The sequence below is a fragment of the Barbus barbus genome (assembly GCF_936440315.1).
Source record: "Barbus barbus genome assembly, chromosome: 49".
In the NCBI taxonomy this organism is placed as follows: domain Eukaryota; kingdom Metazoa; phylum Chordata; class Actinopteri; order Cypriniformes; family Cyprinidae; genus Barbus; species Barbus barbus.
This window is the reverse complement of record NC_136727.1, coordinates 9,086,540-9,106,966: the sequence shown is the minus strand read 5'-3', so window position 1 is coordinate 9,106,966 and position 20,427 is coordinate 9,086,540. Positions and strand designations below refer to the sequence as shown.

Sequence of the window (20,427 nt, the reverse complement as noted above, 5' to 3'; positions counted from 1 at the left end):
AAACACAGTTCCAAAACTCTTCTGGCTCACCTTTGCGCTTTTTTGCAAACTCTAATCTTGCCTTTCTATTTTTGGTGCTGGCCAGAGGTTTGCATCTTGCTGTGTATATCTGTAATTCTGTGTCAAAGTCTCCTGAGGACAGTAGATTGTCAGAGCATCACCCCAGCTTTCTGGAAGTTGTTGGTGATTTTACAGATACGTCTTTTAGGATTCATTTTCACAGCTTTTATGATTTGTCTGTCATCAACTACTGTTGTTTTCTCAGCTGATCAGGTCATGGTTGGTTGCTGGTGTCGCTGGTGGTTTCCAAACTCTTGATTTCTCCATGCCCTTTGTTTTTGCTTTAGCTCTAACTGACTTCCTCTTTTCTTTTAGCATCCAAATTGCTTGCTTTTCTCTCAAAGTCGCTCCCTCTTCTTCATCCTGGTTTGTGCGTCATCATCGAATGCAACATTCAGAATACAGAAGTAATGGATATAACTGATACGACACATTCGCTGCTTTTAATATCTGAAGAATGAATGCAACAGGACACAGCTGATCACTTAGAAAGACCTGTGAGGCAACTGTTCCAATACTTATGCTCACATCAGATAGAGGGATGAAACTCTAAAAGTGCTGAACTTCTTAGCTGGTAAAACATCTATGTGTTGAATCACCCAATAATAAAATTTGACATTCTGTAGTTTTGTCTCATATTCATCTTTTAATCATATTTGTAAATGTCTTGACTCCACAGCCAACAGAGCTATTTTGTCTTTACTGTTCCAATACTTTTGGAGGGCAATGTATATGTACAATTATTTATATATGTATCGTATTGCATATATTTAATGCAATACAAAAACTACACAGTTATATATTGAATTATTTAACACATAAATATTTATATAAATGTGTTATATAATTGTCATAAAAAATGAAAAATAATAATGCAAAAAGATTTGTAAAAAATAATACAAAATTTAAAATGTATTATTAAAAATATGTTTGGCTTTTTTATTCCATTATTCAGACAGGACAGTGGAGAGATGACAGGAAAGTGTTGGGTAGAGAGAGGGGGGCAAGATCAGCATAGGACCTCGAGACGGCAATTGAATTGACTTATCGGTATGCCCCTCCCCTCTAACGCAGATGAGCCAATGGCAGTCGAGTATCAGTTGCACAGGGAGCGGAACTTGACATCTTTAGGTTTCAGCGCCATAGAGAAACATTGGAAGATCCGAAGCTTGCATCGGTTTGATGGTGTTTATGCTACAAAAAAATGCAAAAACGATGTGCCTGTGGTACCTGTAACACTGATTCCAGGTATCCTAAGAGGATTGGCAATATAATTTATTTTATTACATTTCATGAATCCAAACAAAACAGAGCAAAATATCCCTAAGCATTCAACCCCAATCCAAATGACAAAAACGTTCATTTTCTGGTTGTCATACACTCATTGTTACAATTTTCATCTGCTCAAACAGAACGTCAATGTTATCTTGTGCTTCAGCAAGGTATCTCTGGCTAAAACTAGCTAACATTAAAGTTAGTGAGTCAATGCTAACGTACAAACCTAAATAGTGGGCTTCTCGCTTCTTGTGCAGTGTAGGTCAAAAACACAAACGAAGGTCTACATTTCACTGTCTCTTCATATTAAACTGGTTAAATGTACATTAATTTAATCGTACTCTGCGATACATGAACAGTGTTGATCCTGCATGTTGTCATCCACAATCGTGATGACCGACCGTAATATGAGACTTCTCCCGCTTGCATTGTGATCTGTAAACCCTCGCTTCGAGTTACCCACCGTATTTATTTAGAAATATTTTATAAATCCCTCCATGGAATATTTCACTCACATTTGGTGGTCTTCTGTGTCCAAAATTGTGCAAAAACATCATGGGACAAGGTTTTCACACCGCAGCTGTCATTGTAAGACAGTGAGCAACTCAGTTTGTTTGTCCGAGGGAGCAACAGTTACTAAGGTGGGCGGGGCTTACTGATAGCTCAATTCGCAGTTGCGCTGTATATGTGGGCGTACTAAGCACGAGGCTATCGGCGCATTATATTAAAGGGATAGTTCGCCCAAAAATGAGAATGAAAATTCTGTCATTTACTCACCCACAAGTAGTTCCAAACCTGTATGAATGTCTTTGTTCTGCTGAACACAAAGGAAGATATTCTGAACAATGTGGGAAACAGAGCACTTCTGGGGCACCATTGACTTTCATAGTATTATTTTTCCTATTATGGAAGTCAATAGTGCCCCATAACAACCTGGTTACAAACTTTCTTTGAAATATCTTCCTTTGTGTTTGGCAGAACAAAGAAATTCATACAGATTTGGAACTACTTGAGGGTGAGTAAATGATGATAGAATTTTCATTTTTGGGTGAACTATCCCTTTAAGTTTCATAATTGCACAGTTATTTGTCTATTTTTTCTCATTTGGAGTATTGGAGTGATTTTTCTCATTTCTGAACAATCACGAAGCTCACTCCTTGTGTGATTGCGATTTGAATTTCTGTTGACATTCTCTGGTTTCTGAGAGAGTACTTTGCTTGCTTTTCTTTCTGAAATATGCCTTGCATGCAAAGGTACAATTTGGAAACCCAGCACTTTTAACAGAGCTTCTTATGTTATTTGGAACAGCTGAGGTGCTGGCTTAAATTGCTAATGGTTGGCACAAAATGACTGAAATTTAGACTTCAGGGTTCTTATTTCAAAATATTTTTTTTCTCTGAAGAGTTCTTGCTTTCCGTCTTTTCTTATTTGAGCTAGAAATTTTCAATTGGACCCCGAATATAGTGTTGGCCCATTTATTAGACATCTGGGTTGAAAGTTAGCAGCTGTTAAGCTGTTATCACAATCAACTATAAAACGAATTCTACAATGTCTTTAAGAAAGAAAATACTCTTGCTTTTGTACATTAAACATATAATTATAGGTTTAGTTATAGCTGTGGGCAGGAATTAACCTTTTACACTGATCCATGTTCAGCCCCTCTTACCTAAAACCTTCTATATAAAAGAATTAATAAAAGAGGCCTTAGATCAGTGTAAAAGCAAACATCTACAGTCAACAATTGTTTGTTTAAACCCATTACAGGAAGACCCTTTCAAGGTGAAGACCACTGTGTTTAACAGTGCCCCGCAGGAGATGCACACAGACCCCTTCCAGTCTGAGGACCCGTTTAAAACAGACCCATTCAAAGGTAGGTCATGTACTTTTTTTTTTTTTTGTATCTTTCCCTTTTGTTCTGCTCAAATTAAATACCTGTCTTCCTTAGAGATGAATCTGGATGCTATAATAACCGTAAACACATTGTATTTAAAGGGTTACTCCACCCCAAAATGTAAATTTTGTCATAAGCCACTTACCCATGTCATTCCAATCCCCTAAAAGCTTTGTTCGTCTTCGGAACACAATTTAAGATATTTTGGGTGAAAACCGGGAGGCTTGTGACTGTCCCATTCACTGCCAAGTAAATAACACTGTCAAGGTCCAGAAAAGTATGAAAGACATGGTCAAAAACGATGTTACGTCAAAATTACGTCACCAAATTGTTGAACAAAACAATTGCGTACAAAAAGTATTCTCGTAGCTTCATAAAATTACGGTGATGTAATTTTGACGTAACATCATTTTTGACAATGTCTTTCATACTTTTCTGGGCCTTGACAGTGTTATTTACTCTGCAGTCAAAGGGACAGTCACACGCCTCCCGGTTTTCGCCCAAAATATCTTAAATTGTGTTCCGAAGATGAACAAAGCTTTTAAAGGTTTGGAACATCATGGGGGTAAGTGATTAATGACACAATTTTCATTTTGGGGTGGAGTAATCCTTTAATTTCAAATTCCTGTTTACTGGTATTTGTGTGGCACATTTTTGAAGCCAAGTTTTCGGTGCCTTTGTAATGGCTACTAAACATATCTCCCTCTTTCTTTTTGTCTATTATAGGCGATCCGTTCCAGAATGACCCATTCTCAAAGCAGACCTCCACAGTTGCAGGTATCCAGTCCATCGAAATACATGAAGCGCCTCTCCAGTGTTGAGCTTTGAAATGTACAGTATCTCACAGAAGTGAGTACACCCCTCACATTGTTGTAAATATTTTATTATATCTTTTCATGTGACAACACTGAAGGAATGACACTTTGCTACAGTGTAAAGTAGTGAGTGTACAGCTTGTAAATTTGTACAGTGTAAATTTGCTGTCTCCTCAAAATAACTCAACACACAGCCATTAATGTCTAAACCGCTGGCCACAAAAGTGAGTACACCCCTTAGTGAAAATGTCCAAATTTGACCCAAATTGTCAATATTTTGTGTGGCCACCATTATTTTCCAGCACTGCCTTAACCCTGTTGGGCATGGAGTTCACCAGAGCTTCACAAGTTGCCACTGGAGTCCTCTTCCACTCCTCCATGATGACATCACAAAGCTGGTGGATGTTAGAGACCTTGCGCTCCCCCACCTTCCGTTTGATGGTGCTCAATAGGGTTTAGGTCTGGAGATATGCTTGGCCAGTCCATCACCTTTACCCTCAGCTTCTTTAGCAAGGCAGTGGTCGTCCTGGAGGTGCGTTTGGGGCATAGACTGTAAAAAAAAAAAAAAATGGACGTAGTGTCTGTGATGTCACTCGTAGGTTTCTGAAGAGCATTTTTGAAGCGTAAAGTGGGCGGAGCCGAACGCCGCCATCTTGGCAGTGCGTCACAGCTTGTCACTCCCGGATAATCGAAAATGGGCAAAAAGGCTGGACGTGGGTGAAGCTGAGCTGAAACCACGCCCGTCTATAGTGACAGCAGTGCTGCCGTGCAAAGACAAAACACCATAACTTCGTTTTTGGTTGAAAATGAGTTATTGATAATAGCACTTTATCATGTGTTTAAGTATCATGGAGAAAAGCACCGGAGAAACCAAGGCAGAACACAGTATAACATCAGTTACCGCTCTTTGACTTTGTTTTTGAAAGCTCAAAGTAGGTTACGGTGCTACGGTGTTTGCATTCGTTTGTCAATACTGTGCCAGGTATTCTGCCTTTGTTTTACTGTCCATTAAAGTCTACCGCGTTTAAACTACACGACTTGTGTACTTTTATACATCTGTCGGCACTTCGTTAGACAAACAAATTAGATCGATCAAACAAACTGCTCCATTTTTTCTTTTTATAATGCAGATTATTCACTCAGTGCCAGCTGTCAGTCTGGGGATGCACACTTTTGTTCATGAGGACTCATCAAATGCAGTGACAGCGAAGTTGATAAAATCCATTGCAATGAACGCCATCTGAGATGTTTAATTCACAATCATTCGGAGCATTATCCCTGCTGGCGTTCACATCAATCCACAAGTCGTTCTAAAGGCTATTTTAATTCAGTTCGATGTAAAAACAATAGGCTAAATATGTCTTGCATCCTTTAATGTTAGCAAACAGTGCAAATAAATTTTGAATCACATTACTAGATGTTATAGCCTAGCCAATGTTCACTAGATTTTATACAGATGTTACTATAATGATTCTGTAAATGGTGATCAGCACCCTATTTAATGTGGAAGTTACTGCCTTTTGCCTTGGCATGACATTTCACTTTTTGCGTACAGTGCAAAATCAGAGTACAATATCAATATAGCGGTGAAAATCAAGTTTGATATCATTTTCATTAAAACATCTAATTGCCAGATTTCCAGTGTCCTACCTATAATTTTTTTTCTGTACAAATAAAAATCTATTTTTCTAAGTTTCACACTCTGGAGCAGAGCAGCAATCCACCTGTCACTCAAGTGGCCATGCCCTTAATTATGCAGAACTTTAAGGCTTAATATAATTTAAACGGATGAGTTCTAAAACAATTCACCCCCCTCACAGTTGTTACGAAGGCAAAATTAGCTATATAGACCAAAACCCCTTTTTTTACCAGGCTGTAAACATATTTTTCTCTGCTGTAAAGTTGGGCATTTTAACATGGGGGTCTATGGAACTGACTCCCTTTTGGAGCCAGCCTCTAGCTGCCAGTCGATGAATTGCAGTTTTAGTCACTTCCGTGTTGGTTTCAAGAGAGGGAGCGGGAGGTTGCCGCTTGGTTTGGGGTCGTTATCATGTTGGAATACTGCCCTGCGGCCCAGTCTCTGCTTCAGTATGTCACAGTACATGTTGGCATTCATGGTTCCCTCAATGAACTGTAGCTCCCCAGTGCCGGCAGCACTCATGCAGCCCCAGACCATGACACTCCCACCACTATGCTTGACTGTAGGCAAGACACACTTGTCTTTGTACTCCTCACCTGGTTGCCGCCACACACGCTTGACACCATCTGAACCAAATAAGTTGATCTTGGTCTCATCAGACCACAGGACATGATTCCAGTAATCCATGTCTGTAGTCTGCTTGTCTTTAGCAAACTGTTTGCGGGTATTCTTGCGTTTCATCTTTAGAAGAGGCTTCCTTCTGGGACGACAATCATGTAGACCAATTTGAGCACGTGCACTCAACTTTGGTTCGACCATGGCGAGTCCTGTTCTGAGTGGAGCCTGTCCTGTTAAACCGCTGTATGGTCTTGGCCACCGTGCTGCAGCTCAGTTTCAGGGTCTTCAGGGTCTCAGGGTTTTCAGATCCTCAGAGTTCTTTGCCATGAGGTGCCATGTTGAACTTCCAGTGACCAGTATGAGAGAGTGAGAACGATAGCACCAAATTTAACACACCTGCTCCCCATTCACACCTGAGACCTTGTAACACTAACGAGTCACATGACACCGGGGAGAGAAAATGGCTAATTGGGCCCAATTTGGACATTTTCACTTAGGGGTGTACTCACTTTTGTGGCCAGCGGTTTAGACATTAATGGCTGTGTGTTGAGTTATTATGAGGAGACAGCAAATTTACACTGTTATACAAGCTGTACACTCACTACTTTACACTGTAGCAAAGTGTCATTTCTTCAGTGTTGTCACATGAAAAGATATAATAAAATATTTACAAAAATGTGAGGGGTGTACTTTCTTCTGTGAGATACTGTATATTTAAATGTTGAAATGTATATTTAGAGCATATGCGTACTGCATCAACTTAGTATCCATACTAAATCCATTATAAAAATATTTGTTTTCAAGCTGTTTTTAGTATGCATACTAACATGATTGTTCAGTCAGGTCAGAAAATAAGTGAATGACTTAAATATATGTAAATATACAAAATATTATTAGATATAAAATATGTTTACTTACACACACACACATATATATATATATATATATATATATATATATATATATATATATATATATATATATATATATATATATATGTTTGTAGTGAATATAGTTTATACATTTATATATAGTATATAACCATATGGTTTAAATATTTAAGCCTCTACCAGTAAATTGCATTATATAAATATATATGCTGATATAAATTGAATTTAATTATGAATGCATTGTGAAATGCTTCTCATTATTGATGGATATAAAGATTCCCCATAAGAAAATGTTTACAATGGCAATATTTCATTTCAGTTTTTCATTAAAGGCACCACAGTTCTTGGCCAAACTTCATGGTCTTTAAACATCATGTAATAAATGAGGCTTTCAGTTCCCAAACTCTCATAAAATTGGGCTAAAGATAGCTACATGATAAAATGATATAATGTAAATGATGATATTCAAATTCAAGACTTTCTCGTGACAGTTACATTTAATCTGTAAAAAATTTTAGATCCTTTCGGTGGAGACCCTTTCAAAGAGACCGACCCGTTTAGGACCTCTTCTGAAGATTTCTTCAAGAAACCCTCTAAGCCAGACCCCTTCAGCAACGCCGATCCTTTTAGCAAAAGTGCCACACTTCCCTCAAAGGTACCTAGAAAACCAACAACGTCACATTATTCCCCTTATTCTCTGCCTTGTTTCTCAGCTGTCTTTTCTTTTGTCTTGTAGAGTCATCAATTTTCAAGTAATGACCCCTTCAGCTCCACCAGCCCCAAACCAAAAGGCCAAGGTATGCCGTTTGCATTTGTCTCTCACTTATTTAGCTGAGTCATAACATCTCTGCCACTCCCTTTCTTTGAAGATGCTGTGCAAAGATTGACTTCTTCATCTCTGCATGCAACAGAACTTGAACATCTGAAACTGATCTGGTATCTGCTGAAAATGCCTTGTTTCCCTCACAAACGCCTTGAGGGACATGCTTAGGGTGCATTACGCAACTCAAGCAAGATAATACTTTCACACCTTGTGCCCAGTGGCGACACTTTGGTCTTTTTTTTTTCAAAGGCCATTCAGAGAGCAGTTCGAGAGAACACGTGTGAAGAAGCTGTCAAAAGAGTTCCCATGCAATACGTCCGCTTGCAGGCCCCTTTGGCTGCCTGAAAGATGTGAAATTCCTCTGCTGTTTCAGTAAACAGTTAATGCAGCATTCGGTTGCAGCATTGTCGAACACTGAGGCGATGCCAGGAAATGCTCAACACATTTTTTTTTTCAAACCTGTGGGTTGAAGGCAAAATAACAAAGACAACAAAGCAAATTGATGCTTTACACTTTTGTTTTGACTTTTTAAAATGGAAAATTCATACTCCTGTTTGATTGCTTCAGTATCCATTTTATCATTTATCTTATTATTATTGGGATTTAAGGCCCATTAAGTATATATTTGACTATATTTAGTGACTATAACATGACTTAAATTTATTTATTAAAAGCGGTCAAATGAGTACTTCAGTGATTATTGACCATAATATTATTTTAAATAAATAAAGATCATTAATTTATTCATTATTTATTCATTATTTTGTTTAGTAAATTAAATAAGTCAATAAAAGTAGTCACATAAGTAATTCACAAACCCTTGGCCATATTATTATTTTAAATGAAAACTTTTTATTTACTTATTTTCATTTAACATTGTTTGATTTTTATAAATAAATAAAATTTATTGGTATGTTTTATTTTCAAATTTTTTTATAAAATAGATTACAATTTTGTATTAAAATAAAAAATAAGTCAGTAAATGTCACTAAATAAAAACCTCAGTGACCCTTGAACTTTATATTATTTTAAATTACTAAATAAAATAAACCATTGTCATCAAGTATCACTATTGCTAATTTTTTAAACACTTTTACTGACAGAGAAAAGAGGGAACTGAATACAAGAGATCAATTTTAATACAAGAATTACGCTTACAATATAATCTCTAAACATTTCAAAATGTCAAACAGTCGTTCCATTTTCTTGACTTGTAATACTTGTCGTTTTTCTCTGCCAATTCCAGATTACTTCGGTACTTTGGACCCATTCGGAAGCAGTTCGTTCGGCAGCAACAGCGGATTTGCAGACTTTAGCCAAATGTCAAAGGTAGTGAACGCCTTTTACACCTTTTTTTGCATCTTAATCATAGTGGAAGTTTACTTTCTCACGCTTTTGCAACATGACATTTGTAAGATGTGGTTTTGACTGATGTCCCATTTGAAATTTACGTGGTTTGCACCTTGTGTCTGATAATGGCCCACCACTTCTTCTTTCCGCTGCGATTTAATTTAGGGCTTTGTAGACGACCCCTTCAGCCGAAAACAAGACATGCCAGCTCTCCCTCCCAAGAAAAGCATACCGCCACGACCCAAACCACCCAGCGGTAAGCATTTAACCGTCATCTCAAGGCCCAAAAATAAACATTGGCCCTTTTCAATTCATATACAACCATATAAGGTGTTTAAGCTAGTATTTCAAAGTAAACGAGTTCTAAAACTACACAGCTAACTGTTGCAACAAACAAAACGTAGTCAAAACACGCCATCTAAACAGCCAACATGAAAGACCTGGAGAATGTTGTTTGGGTGAATTTTTCTCTACGTTTTTGAGACTCGCATTTAAGAAGACAAATCTTCAACGTGTAGCATCACTACATCTCTTTTAACTAGTTGTTTGTCAGCAGTGAAAGCAAAACAGCTTTGAACAAGAAGTTGACCGCAGCTCACACGTTCATGTTGTAGAAGTCTTTTATTAAGCTCAAGAAAACTGAATTCTGACTATCCATGATATCTAAGACTTCCTCCATCAGTTGTCAACAGGAAATTGAGGTACAACCTTGATACATTTGCTTAAGCTTTTAAATTTTCGTTAGTTTTTTAATGCGCAATGGCGCAGTCTTATCTCCATCCAACTCCAAAACGGTGCACAAACAGACCTGAATGGAAGATAAATTTGTCACTTGGAGAAAACGAAACCTGTGCTGTTTCCTCTCTGCAGTCGGCAGTTGGAGGAAAAGACGAATCTGTGCAACTCACTCTTTTTTCTTTTCAGAAAGATGTTTTTTTTATCCTAGAAAACAAGGGAGTGCTTTCCTGGTGTAACCGAGGTTTAAAATTTGGTGTGGAGGTTAGAGAAGTAGGTTTGTTCGGTGCACTTAGGGTAGTATAGCTAACATGCTTCGATGATCTGCGGTTAGCCTGCACTGCCATCATCGTGTGCTGATCTACACACCCCTCCCCACTTCCTGTGTGTGTGTTTACACACTTTAGTGGGTAGTGTGGCCTGACTGCCACAACGTTTTACTCTATTTCATGTTTTACTCTTGTTATCCTCTCAAAAACACATTTCGAACATTGTAAGTGGAGTTAAACTATGTATCCCATAGTATGTTCATTTTTTATGTGCGTAATGGCAATAACAAGTTAACAGATTAGATTAAAATAAAAAATAACATTAAAAATATGCAGTATTTTGCTAATTAATGTATACGTTTAGTCTGGGAAGACTAGAATTTTAAAACCCAAACTAAAATTAATTTGTTGTAAAATTTAAAATTCATTAATTTCTGTTAATGTATTGTCTCATTAAAGAGCACGGCTTGTTTTTGACCTATTTCCCTCTGCAGGGTGGAGTCTTTTTGCGGTTTAGTATTCCGATTACTGACAGAGAAACTGATTGCTGGTCTGGTATAAATAACAGCCCTATTGAACATGCGGTTAACACCTTTAGAGGAACCAGCAACCAGTTTAAAGTTCTCACGAGTAAGTGAATGCCAGTCTCGGCAAATGGTGCAAGAGAGGGGAAGAAAAAAAAAGTGTGCATAAGCATTTTTTTTTATCTGAAAGTCCTCACTGGTTTGTGATTACTTTACTTTTCTTTCGCAAATTTCTATAATAAGCAAATCTATAATAAGGACTCTGCTTTCCTATAAATCAGTAGCAATTTGTGAGCTGTATTTAGTGCTTTTTGTTGGGTGTGTGTAGAAAGAGACAAAGTTCAGTGTTGTTTTGAATTGAGACCGAGTTACCGCATCATACACGCTTGAACCACTGTGGGTTTTTTGGTTGAGCTTCGGAAGGATATGTGTAAATGACGATTATTTCAATTGGTTAATTATTTCAAAGAATTACATTATTGTTCTAAAGTTTGGGGTTGGAAAGATTTTTTTTGTCTTATACTCACCAAGGCTGCATTATTAAAAAAAAAAAAAGTACAGTAAAAACAATACAATTCTGAAATATTATTACAATTTAAAATAACAATTTTCTATTTTCATGTATTTTGAAATGTAATTTATTATCTAAATTTTCAGCAGTCGTTACTCCAGTTTTCAGTGTCGCATGATCCTTCAGAAATCATTCTAATATGCTGATTTGCTGTTCAATGAATTTTGCTACTTTTTTCAGGGTTCTTTGAATGCAAAGTTCAAAAGAACGACATTGCCAATTTGAAATCTTTTGTAACATTATAAATGCCTTTATTACCACTTTTGATTTAATGCATTCTTGATTAATGCGTTTTATTTATTTTTTATATTAATGATATATATTTTAATATTTATTATGCTTTTTTAAAAATGTTAATTTGTCTTAAAATCATCACACATTTACACATTATATGATACTTAAACACTGGTTTTCTTTTGTTTTTGTTAAATGGGTGGGGTGTTGTGGTGTAGTGGTTAAAGATCTGGGTTGGTAACCAAAATGCTCATAAATCTCATAAATTAGTTTTTTAGTGAGCTACCGCTATATGTTTTCTATTATTATTTAGTAAATAAAGCAAATAGAATTCATTAGTTATTATAAAGTTATACAAGACCAATATATTTTCATTTAGCTTAACAAAAATGATACAAAACGGCTGGCTTGGACACTTAAAATGAAAGCTGGTGTTTTTTCAACAGGTAAAAGCACTCCAGTAAACGTGCCCGGATCCGCTGATTCGGCCAAGACGAGTGATCCCTTCCAGCCCTTCAGTGCCGACCCCGCTGATCCGTTTCAGAGTAAAAAGGGGGTGGGAGACCCGTTTAGTGGCAAAGACCCATTTGCTCCATCTGCCTCAAGTAAAGCCTCTAAAGACTCTTCATTGGGTTTTGCAGACTTCAGCTCTGTAAGTTGAGCTTAGTGATACTCTTCTCTTGTCCGATCCACGTGTTTCTTTCCAAAAATCGAAAAATAAACCAACCAACAAACCAAAAAAAGTGCTTTCTAGCGATCATCAGTGAGGTTTCCTAGAGCAGACCGCACCATTGGCTTCTGTATCTCTCAGTCTGTCGCCTTGTGCCGGCTACTCATTTATTTTCCTCCATGTCTGCAGTCCATCTATCTGTGATTAACTCGCCAACACACAGAATTCTGGATAATAAGCCCCAATCAAGCAGCCAGACATCATCTCTATCTCTTTCAGTGACTCAAATACAGTTGTTTGTGGTGCACATGGCTATGATGTCATCTGTCGATTTGCTCAGCATTTGCATGGGCTTGTGGGAAGAGGAGCGGTCGCACTTGATAATACCAAGCGCTCTCGGCTAAGCTAATGTGGCTTCTTGCTGTTCTTCTGTGACTTTTATGTTAGCTTTTATGCAAATGACTTGTTTTTCAAAGAAACACTATTCAGGCTGCAATTGTCATTCAAAAGCAGTCAAAGTAAGGTCTTGGTTTGAATGTACTTCAAATCAAGATGAGTTACTGCATAGTTTATGCTAATTTTAGTTTGGTGGTAAAGATGTAGTATTTTTGCAAAAACCTGTGCATAAGGAGGTTAGAAAGGTTTACTTGGTTACAAGTAAACAAGGTTTATTTGTAAATGTAAGTGACCTACAAAAAAACGTGTTTAGCGTTACGATATGCACAATATCAGTAATTTTGTTTCTTAACTAATAGAAACGCAAGTTTTCTCGCAACCCAGAAGTTTATCGTAAAATGTTGGTGTTTATGCTAAAATGTATGTTATGTTAGTATTTTTTCTTAATCGTCTGGAAAGTAGACAATCTAACTGACTCCTAAAAGAAATCTTTTTCGTCAGCATCACAAATATTTGTTCACTCAAACAAAACGTCAGTGTTTAAAGTATAACAATGTGCCCCTTGAAGAGTGTGGGCCTTCTGATTGGCCTGTGACGAGAGATGCTCATTTTGTTAACACGAAAGTTCATTAGCTTGAACAAGACGTCAATGTTTTGTGTTATTGATGTGTCTGATGTCAGTTTGTCCCTTTGTCTGCAAAATTAGTTTTGCTTAAACATAATCAAAGTTCATAATATCAGCATTTTCGTCTCAAATCTAGCTTTTTTTTTAAACACAAAGCATTTGTTTATTATTTAACCAAAATGTCTATTATGTATATTTTCATCTTGGTGTCCACAAAGTTGGACCGTCTGATAGTTTCAGAAAATTTTAATTTTCTTGCTTCTCGATTTTTAAAATTTTTTTTTACTTAAAAAAAAAAAAAAACATCGGAGTTTCTAGTATAATTAAAATTTGTAATATCGGTATTTTCGTCTCAAATGTTGTTCATTTGAACAAAAGTCAATGTTTATTGTTTAACCAATGCTTCCTAACAGAAGCGTATGTTTTCTTGCAATTTGAAAGTTTGTTCACTTAAACTTTTTTTTTTTTTTTTTTTTTTTTAGTATAATCAAAGTTGACAATATCAGTATTTGCACCTTATGATCCTGCAGCATGGATCATCTGATTGGCAACTACAGGAAACGTAAGTTTCGTAAACATCCCGAACGTTCGTTCACTCAAACAAAAACATCTGTGTTTTATAGAATTACCCATGTTAAAGAAACCTTTGTTACTTCGTTCTTTCTTTCATCAACAATTCTTTCTAAACTAGCTCTGGTTCTCACCATTCTCTTATCAGCTTTCAGGTCATATTTCAAGAAGTGTGGGAAGCTTGTATTGACAAATCTGCCGTGTGGTCACACTTCCACAAGGTAGTGGAACAAGTATAATCCTCTTGATCTTATCTCAAACAATGTTTTTTCAGCTCACTTAATCCTTGATCCTCGTGTTTGAAATTGCACAGAAGGTTTAGTTAACTTGTTTACTAAAGGACTAGAACTGAAGTCAAAGTATTCAGAAAAATGGCTGCGAGGTCCTGTTTCGAAGTCGTTTGGGGCGATCGTTTGACGTGGGAAGTGTCAGTATCACTACTCAGCTCTCAGGCTGTTGTTTTCCTCAGCATGGGATCACTCTGCGCTCCATACTGCAAATGCGCTTGATCCTAGAGCCACAATGTAGCGTCATCTTCATCTTCCCTGCCTCCTGTCCTTAGTATCGCTGTGCGTGACTTGGGTGCAATAGACCTGCTAAACCATTTCTGATTTATGTGACCAAAAACTCAATGGAAGAATGATAATTGCATCGTTTACAATGAAAAATTTACCAATGGTATTATAATTTATTATTATTTTTTTTTTGAAGATACAATTACGATGGATTACTAAAAAGAAAATGGCTGCAATAAATTTAGGCATTTTAACAGACTCGTCTGGAATATAATCCCCCCCCCCCCCCCCCCGATAATATAAATTCTACATTTGTTACTTTTTTGTATTTAACCGTTTATTTAAAACAAATTATAATTAAGTTGTAGCTGTAGTTAATGCATGTGATATTACAAAGAAATGGAAAAATAACAAATTTCGAAAACTCTAATATTTTCTGACGCCTTTAGGGTGGTTTAGCAATGCTCTCATTCACCTGTAGTCAACTTAGTGTGCATGTTATGTTGCATATATTACGCCTATATATCACTGTACACGATTTGAAGCTCTCAATTGAAAATGCTTTGTAATGTCTTTTCCTTCTGTCATATCTTGCTGCACGAGATCAATGCATGTTCATTTTCCTGTCCATGACATCATTCGCTATGAACGACCAATTAAAAAGGTCTATCATGTGTCATCAGTGGTAGTGGTCTGTTGGTGTCTAATCAGCATTTGTGTGCGTGTGTGCGCGGACGTTCAGTGGATGGTTGCGTGGTAGTTTGGTGTAAATCTCTTTTGTGTTTTTGTAATCCATTCCTCTCTTGCAGGAACTGAGCGAATTAAGGTAAGATCTGTCTGAAAATGTGGTGAAAAATTTAGCAATCACAAAGGAAGGTCACTGAATAATTTGACACTTTTAACCTTTGTGCTGTGCTGAAAATCCTTTAATTTGGTGTTCCCATTCAAAAATGGCTGGGGTTTAAAAACTGCTTATAAATTTCCCATTATGCTATATTATTTCCAAATCTTTTTGTCAACTTTTCTTTAAATTATCTCAGGTTTTGTACCTCTTTTTAGAGCTGAATTATTGTAGGCTTCATTGAACTGAGCTTAAGTGTAAAAGCTTTATTTTTAGACAATTTTGTCCGCGTTTGCTCAAAAACTGAGGTGTATAATCTCATATGAACAATGCCTATGATCAGTCACTTTCAAAAAAGAAATACAAAACCTGTGCTAATTGAAAGAAAACAAGTAGGTATCAAGATTGAATCCAATATTTGGTAATAATTTAGCATAACACAAAATTTCTATGCAATTTGTTTTGTAGGCCAGTCATTTTTGCTAACCAAAAAGTACAAAAATGATTTTTCGTTATGTACTGTGTGAGCAGTTCAATAACTTTAACTAGCAATTTTCTAAAAAAGGGTCAAAATAACCAGAACACAACACAAGGGTTAATTTGATTTCATTTAATGTTCAATCTCTCGTTAGCAGATATTGAGAAAATTGATTTCAGTGTTGTTACCAACACTGAACAGATTCACAAAAATCTAAAGTTTCAAATGGTCTTCCATTGTTTGGACAAACAGACGATCACTTTATTGGTTGATTCAACGTCAAATAGATTGGTGCCGCTAGTGGCACAGAAATGACACACTTAATGTTTTTTTATGCCTTTTTTGGTAAAATGTGGCAAATATTTATTATTTGTGTAGCTGTTTGTATATGCAAATGTGTCTGTCTATCATTTTAGTACATTTAAACTTGATTTTTAAAGCAAAGCACTGTACCGATCAATACAGACCACAGCTTGACCACAGTGATTCACACCATTGTGCAATCCTCGATTTGGGACAAATGGCTCTTAACGTGGCGTGTTCCTGTGTTTCCGGCCCAGTTTGGGAATGAAGCCCAGCAGATGGAGTGGGCGAAGCGGGAAAGTGAGAGAGCAGAACGAGAGCGGCTGAAGAGACTCCGCCAGCAGGAGCAGGAAGACCTGGAACTGGCCATCGCTCTCAGCAAGGCCGAGATGTCCAACGCCTGACCACCTTCCCCTCAGAATCCACCCTTCTGTACACTACAGCGACGATTGTGTGCGTGCGTGATGGATAAAGATAAAATACATGCAAGACCGTTAAACCTCTGTCCTTTTGTGTTCATTTTCAGGAGGGCGGCCTATGGTTTGTGAATCAGCTAATTCACTTCACATGCACTGCATTAACCTCTCAGATGGACTATATAGTTTATTTAAAGTGTATTTGTTTATGTAAATGTGCATCAACAGAGCCATGGACATTTGAAGACCATTATTGTTCTCTGCAGATCATTATCTCCACTGGTTGGGAAAAAAGGGACAGAGAAACCGCTAAGAAAGTTGCGTTTAGATCCCAGGTAGAGTCGAACCAGAAACTTGAATTACCGACGCTACACTCCCTCCCTTGAGCAAGGCACTTAATTCCAGGTTTCTTCCTGAATTCAGTTGCTGTAAGCGTACTGTAAGTCGATTTAGATAAAGAGCATCTGCTAAATAATAACTTTTACTGGCTCTGGCTGTAGTCAGTATGGTACACACTGGAATTACAGCAGCGCCTGCAGACTAAACGTCTGTAGGGAGCTCTTAACATGACGTAAAGCTGAACGAACGGCTGTTTGATTCAGAACTTGTTTTTGTTTTTATTTCACAGTACTGTTCAGAGAAGAAGGTTAAGCAAAGGTTCTACAACTGCACTGATTTATTTTTTATTTTTTTCGCCATGTTAAACGCTGGTTGACCACTGCAGGACTCAACAGTAAGGATATTTTTTCTGGCCCCATTTTATTTGTTATAAATATTTTCTTTAAAACATTTTCTCGTTATTCTATCTATCGTTTATCATTTTTTTTGTGTGTGTTTTATCATTTATTCTATGTATTCTATCTATTGTTTGTGCTATATCATGTATCTATCGTTCGTTCATTCTTTTGTTCTATCTATCGTTTGTTATTTTTATTGTTCATTCTGTCCTTTGTTTTTTGGTTCTTTTTATTGTTTGTTCTATCGTTTGTTTCTATCCTTTATTTGTTTGTTCATTCATTTATTCTATCTGTCAATTGTTCTGTCAGTCGTTCACTGTGGATTGATGTATAAGATCAACAAATCTTGAGATTTTCAGTGGCCTCAAACACATTCCATACTGGTTATCTTTTGAGCCAACCTTCTTGAGTTCTGCACTGTGGTATAAAATTTGTTTGCATAAACGAAGCGCCTACACGAGGGAATTTATAAATATCTAAATGTTTTACTATTTAGATTTTCGTTTTTAATTTGTTACTAATTTTGTATCTGCATAATCTGTGGTCCAGAAAGCACAATCCTGCAGTTGTGCTATTTAGTAATATCGCTTTTGTTTGAACCCGTAAATAGGCCCGGATGGAATGTGTTAAACTTTCTTTCGCATTTTCAGTTATTTTCATTGCAAATATCCGCAGAACAGATTTAATGTGTTAAAATGTTAAACACAGTCGGGATTACTAAACACCTGTTGGTCGCTGAAAGCACAATCTATATAAATTAACGTGGCAACTTTGTGAATTCAGGCGCAGTAGATGCTTTTTCAAAACAGGCAATTGCTGTTGACGTTTATTGTTTGCTTAGCCCTAATTTTTAGTCGGTATTAAATTTGACTTGAACGTTTTGGTAATGGTACTTTCTGGCACATTTCAAACCTGTTTTTGTATGATTTAATTATCGTACTACATAATACACAAGTTATTTTTGTTTAATGTACCTTCTGCTGAACAGTAGATTCTTTTTCTGGTACTATTATCACTTTTTATCCATGATCTGTATTCACTAATCCAACCTCGGATCATTGGAATAGCTGTTGTGGTCGGTCATTACAGGTAAAATTGTCCTACGTAATGGTTGATGCTCATCTCCAACATTATGGACACAAATGTTGTGTAATGTTGAGACGAACAACTGTGACATATCCCAGTACACTGCTAACTTTCAGCTACGTCATCTTTGTCACTTTTTTTTTTAGTTTGTTCCTCTTTTTTTCTTTGCTGCCAATCAGCTATTGTCGTTTTGAACGCAAAAAGCTGCTCGACACTTTTTGGTTAAGTTCGTGTCACACTAAACCGTGTTACTTATTTAAAATATGTAAAATGTATTAGATGGAGCCTAGCTCACACGGAAACTCGTGCGGTGGTTCTTGAACCAATTTATGTGATTCCAGTACTACACTAATCTTCAGTCAGTTGAGCGTTTTAACAAAACTGATCATCTTTAGGACTGGAATCGAAAGCTGTTGTTGTCCCAGACACAGATAATGTCAATTCCTGGCTTATGAAGTATTTATGCTGTAACGTAGGTTGGGAATAGGCTTAGTTCATGTATAGGGGTCTTTGGTCTTGGCATTTCTGCCTTTTACTGTTACAAAAAATAACAAATTTCGCAAACGTTTTGTTAGCACTCCTGTTATGCTGTATTTGTCCTCTATACCTCCATTGTGCAATAGTTTGTATATTTTATTTTTTGTAATACCTGTAAATTTAATGTTTTCATATCCTGTTTTATTATCCATATTTAGTTTTTGTTATTAATTAAAGTGTTTTTTTTTTTTTTTAGTTGCTGTCATAATTTTGGGAATACGTCCCATAAAACTCAAGCTGAATGCATTCCTTTTTGGCCTGCCTTTAACCCTCGCCTGTGTAGATAAGACCGATATTAACCCGATAGAGAAATGCATAAGAGTATACATAAACCATGTATATTATGTTATATTTGTCCTATGAAACTGAGTAACTGCACATGTGTAACTCGAAACATTTCAAGGATTTCAGACTGCATTGATAGTGATTTAGTGATGCTTGGATTCCTTTGGAAATGTTCATGCTCCGTATGTTGTCCCTTGATTTCACAGAATAAAAAAAAAAAAAGATAACATTTCAGACGCGCACATACGTCACTCTTCTATTCGATTCACGTTTGTCAAGAAAAGAAAAACTTTTAAGTTGTGTAATGTCTAACACGGTAACCCCAAAATGAGTGTGTGAATGTCACTGCATTAGATCAAACCAAATGACTATTTAAAAAAAAAAAAAAGTACACACATGCTTTCCTAAAGGTTTCGTCTCTGTTTGGTTTGCTTTTAGTTTTTGTTTGGTTTTAGAGTGTTTCATTTGGTGAATTACAAACTGTGAGCTAGATGTTTTTAGTATATTTAATTTTTTTGGCTGTATTTGTTAGTTTCCAAAATAATTTTGCATGCTTATCTTAATATAACTTTTGTGAAAAACAAGTCTATAGTTTAATCTGATGTGTACTTCAGGGAAATTTACTTAACACCTCAACTAATGTCAGTATCATTCATACAAATGAAGTGTGGCTTAAATGTCCAAAATCTCGTTGGGATTACTGTATTTTGGGGTTAAATTGTGTTTTGTTTTCTCAGTAGGCCTAAGGTGCAAATGTAGGCCAAGTTCTTGTATGATACTGTATTTTAAATTGCTTTATTGTAGCTACAAAAATCTGAAATCCAATCTGAATGCAAAAGGAATTAGTCATAATTGTTTAACTTCTAGGTTCTTGAGGGCTTCCTTGAAGCTCAATGGAACTTTGTGAAAACTGTATCCTGAAACACAAGCGAATCTGCATGCAGAATGTTAACCCTGACAGGAAATTCCGAGATCGGTATTTACTTAGTTTGTGCGCTAGTGAACTTTGGGAATCAAAACTGTGGAATTGGGCCAAAGAGCCTTCCAGATTGGATTCCCAATGTTTTTTCCACATGCTTCAATAGTTATTTTCCTCTCTTTCTTATGTCTTTTGTGAATGCTTGACAGTACTACTTACCAGTGTACAAAAAACATCTTCAACCCTGGCGAATGTTTTGACACTTTCCTTACATATGCAAGGGGTTCTTGGGGCTACATGTCAAGTGAGACGATCCAGGTGTACCAATAATGCTCTATTGTGTTTTACCAGAGCA

The 20,427-nt window shown here is 36.6% G+C and overlaps 1 protein-coding gene across 3 annotated transcripts in view; it reads left to right on the top strand.

Moving 5' to 3' along the window:
* Nucleotides 1-19,359, top strand: part of LOC306867792 (epidermal growth factor receptor substrate 15-like 1) — a 44,657-nt gene extending 25,298 nt beyond the window's left edge. The window contains exons 18-25 of one of the 3 annotated variants that reach the window (XM_079413674.1): nt 3,100-3,205; nt 3,953-4,003; nt 7,707-7,843; nt 7,925-7,985; nt 9,258-9,340; nt 9,527-9,617; nt 12,141-12,299; nt 16,350-19,359. In XM_079413674.1, coding sequence (XP_079269800.1) covers nt 3,100-3,205; nt 3,953-4,003; nt 7,707-7,843; nt 7,925-7,985; nt 9,258-9,340; nt 9,527-9,617; nt 12,141-12,299; nt 16,350-16,360 — 699 coding nt within the window. In that variant the 3' untranslated portion in view covers nt 16,361-19,359. Of the gene's footprint in view, nt 1-3,099; nt 3,206-3,952; nt 4,004-7,706; nt 7,844-7,924; nt 7,986-9,257; nt 9,341-9,526; nt 9,618-12,140; nt 12,347-16,349 lie in introns of all 3 variants that reach the window. The other 2 variants (XM_079413673.1, XM_079413675.1) reach the window with 2 other exon arrangements.
* Nucleotides 19,360-20,427: the final 1,068 nt, after the last annotated feature.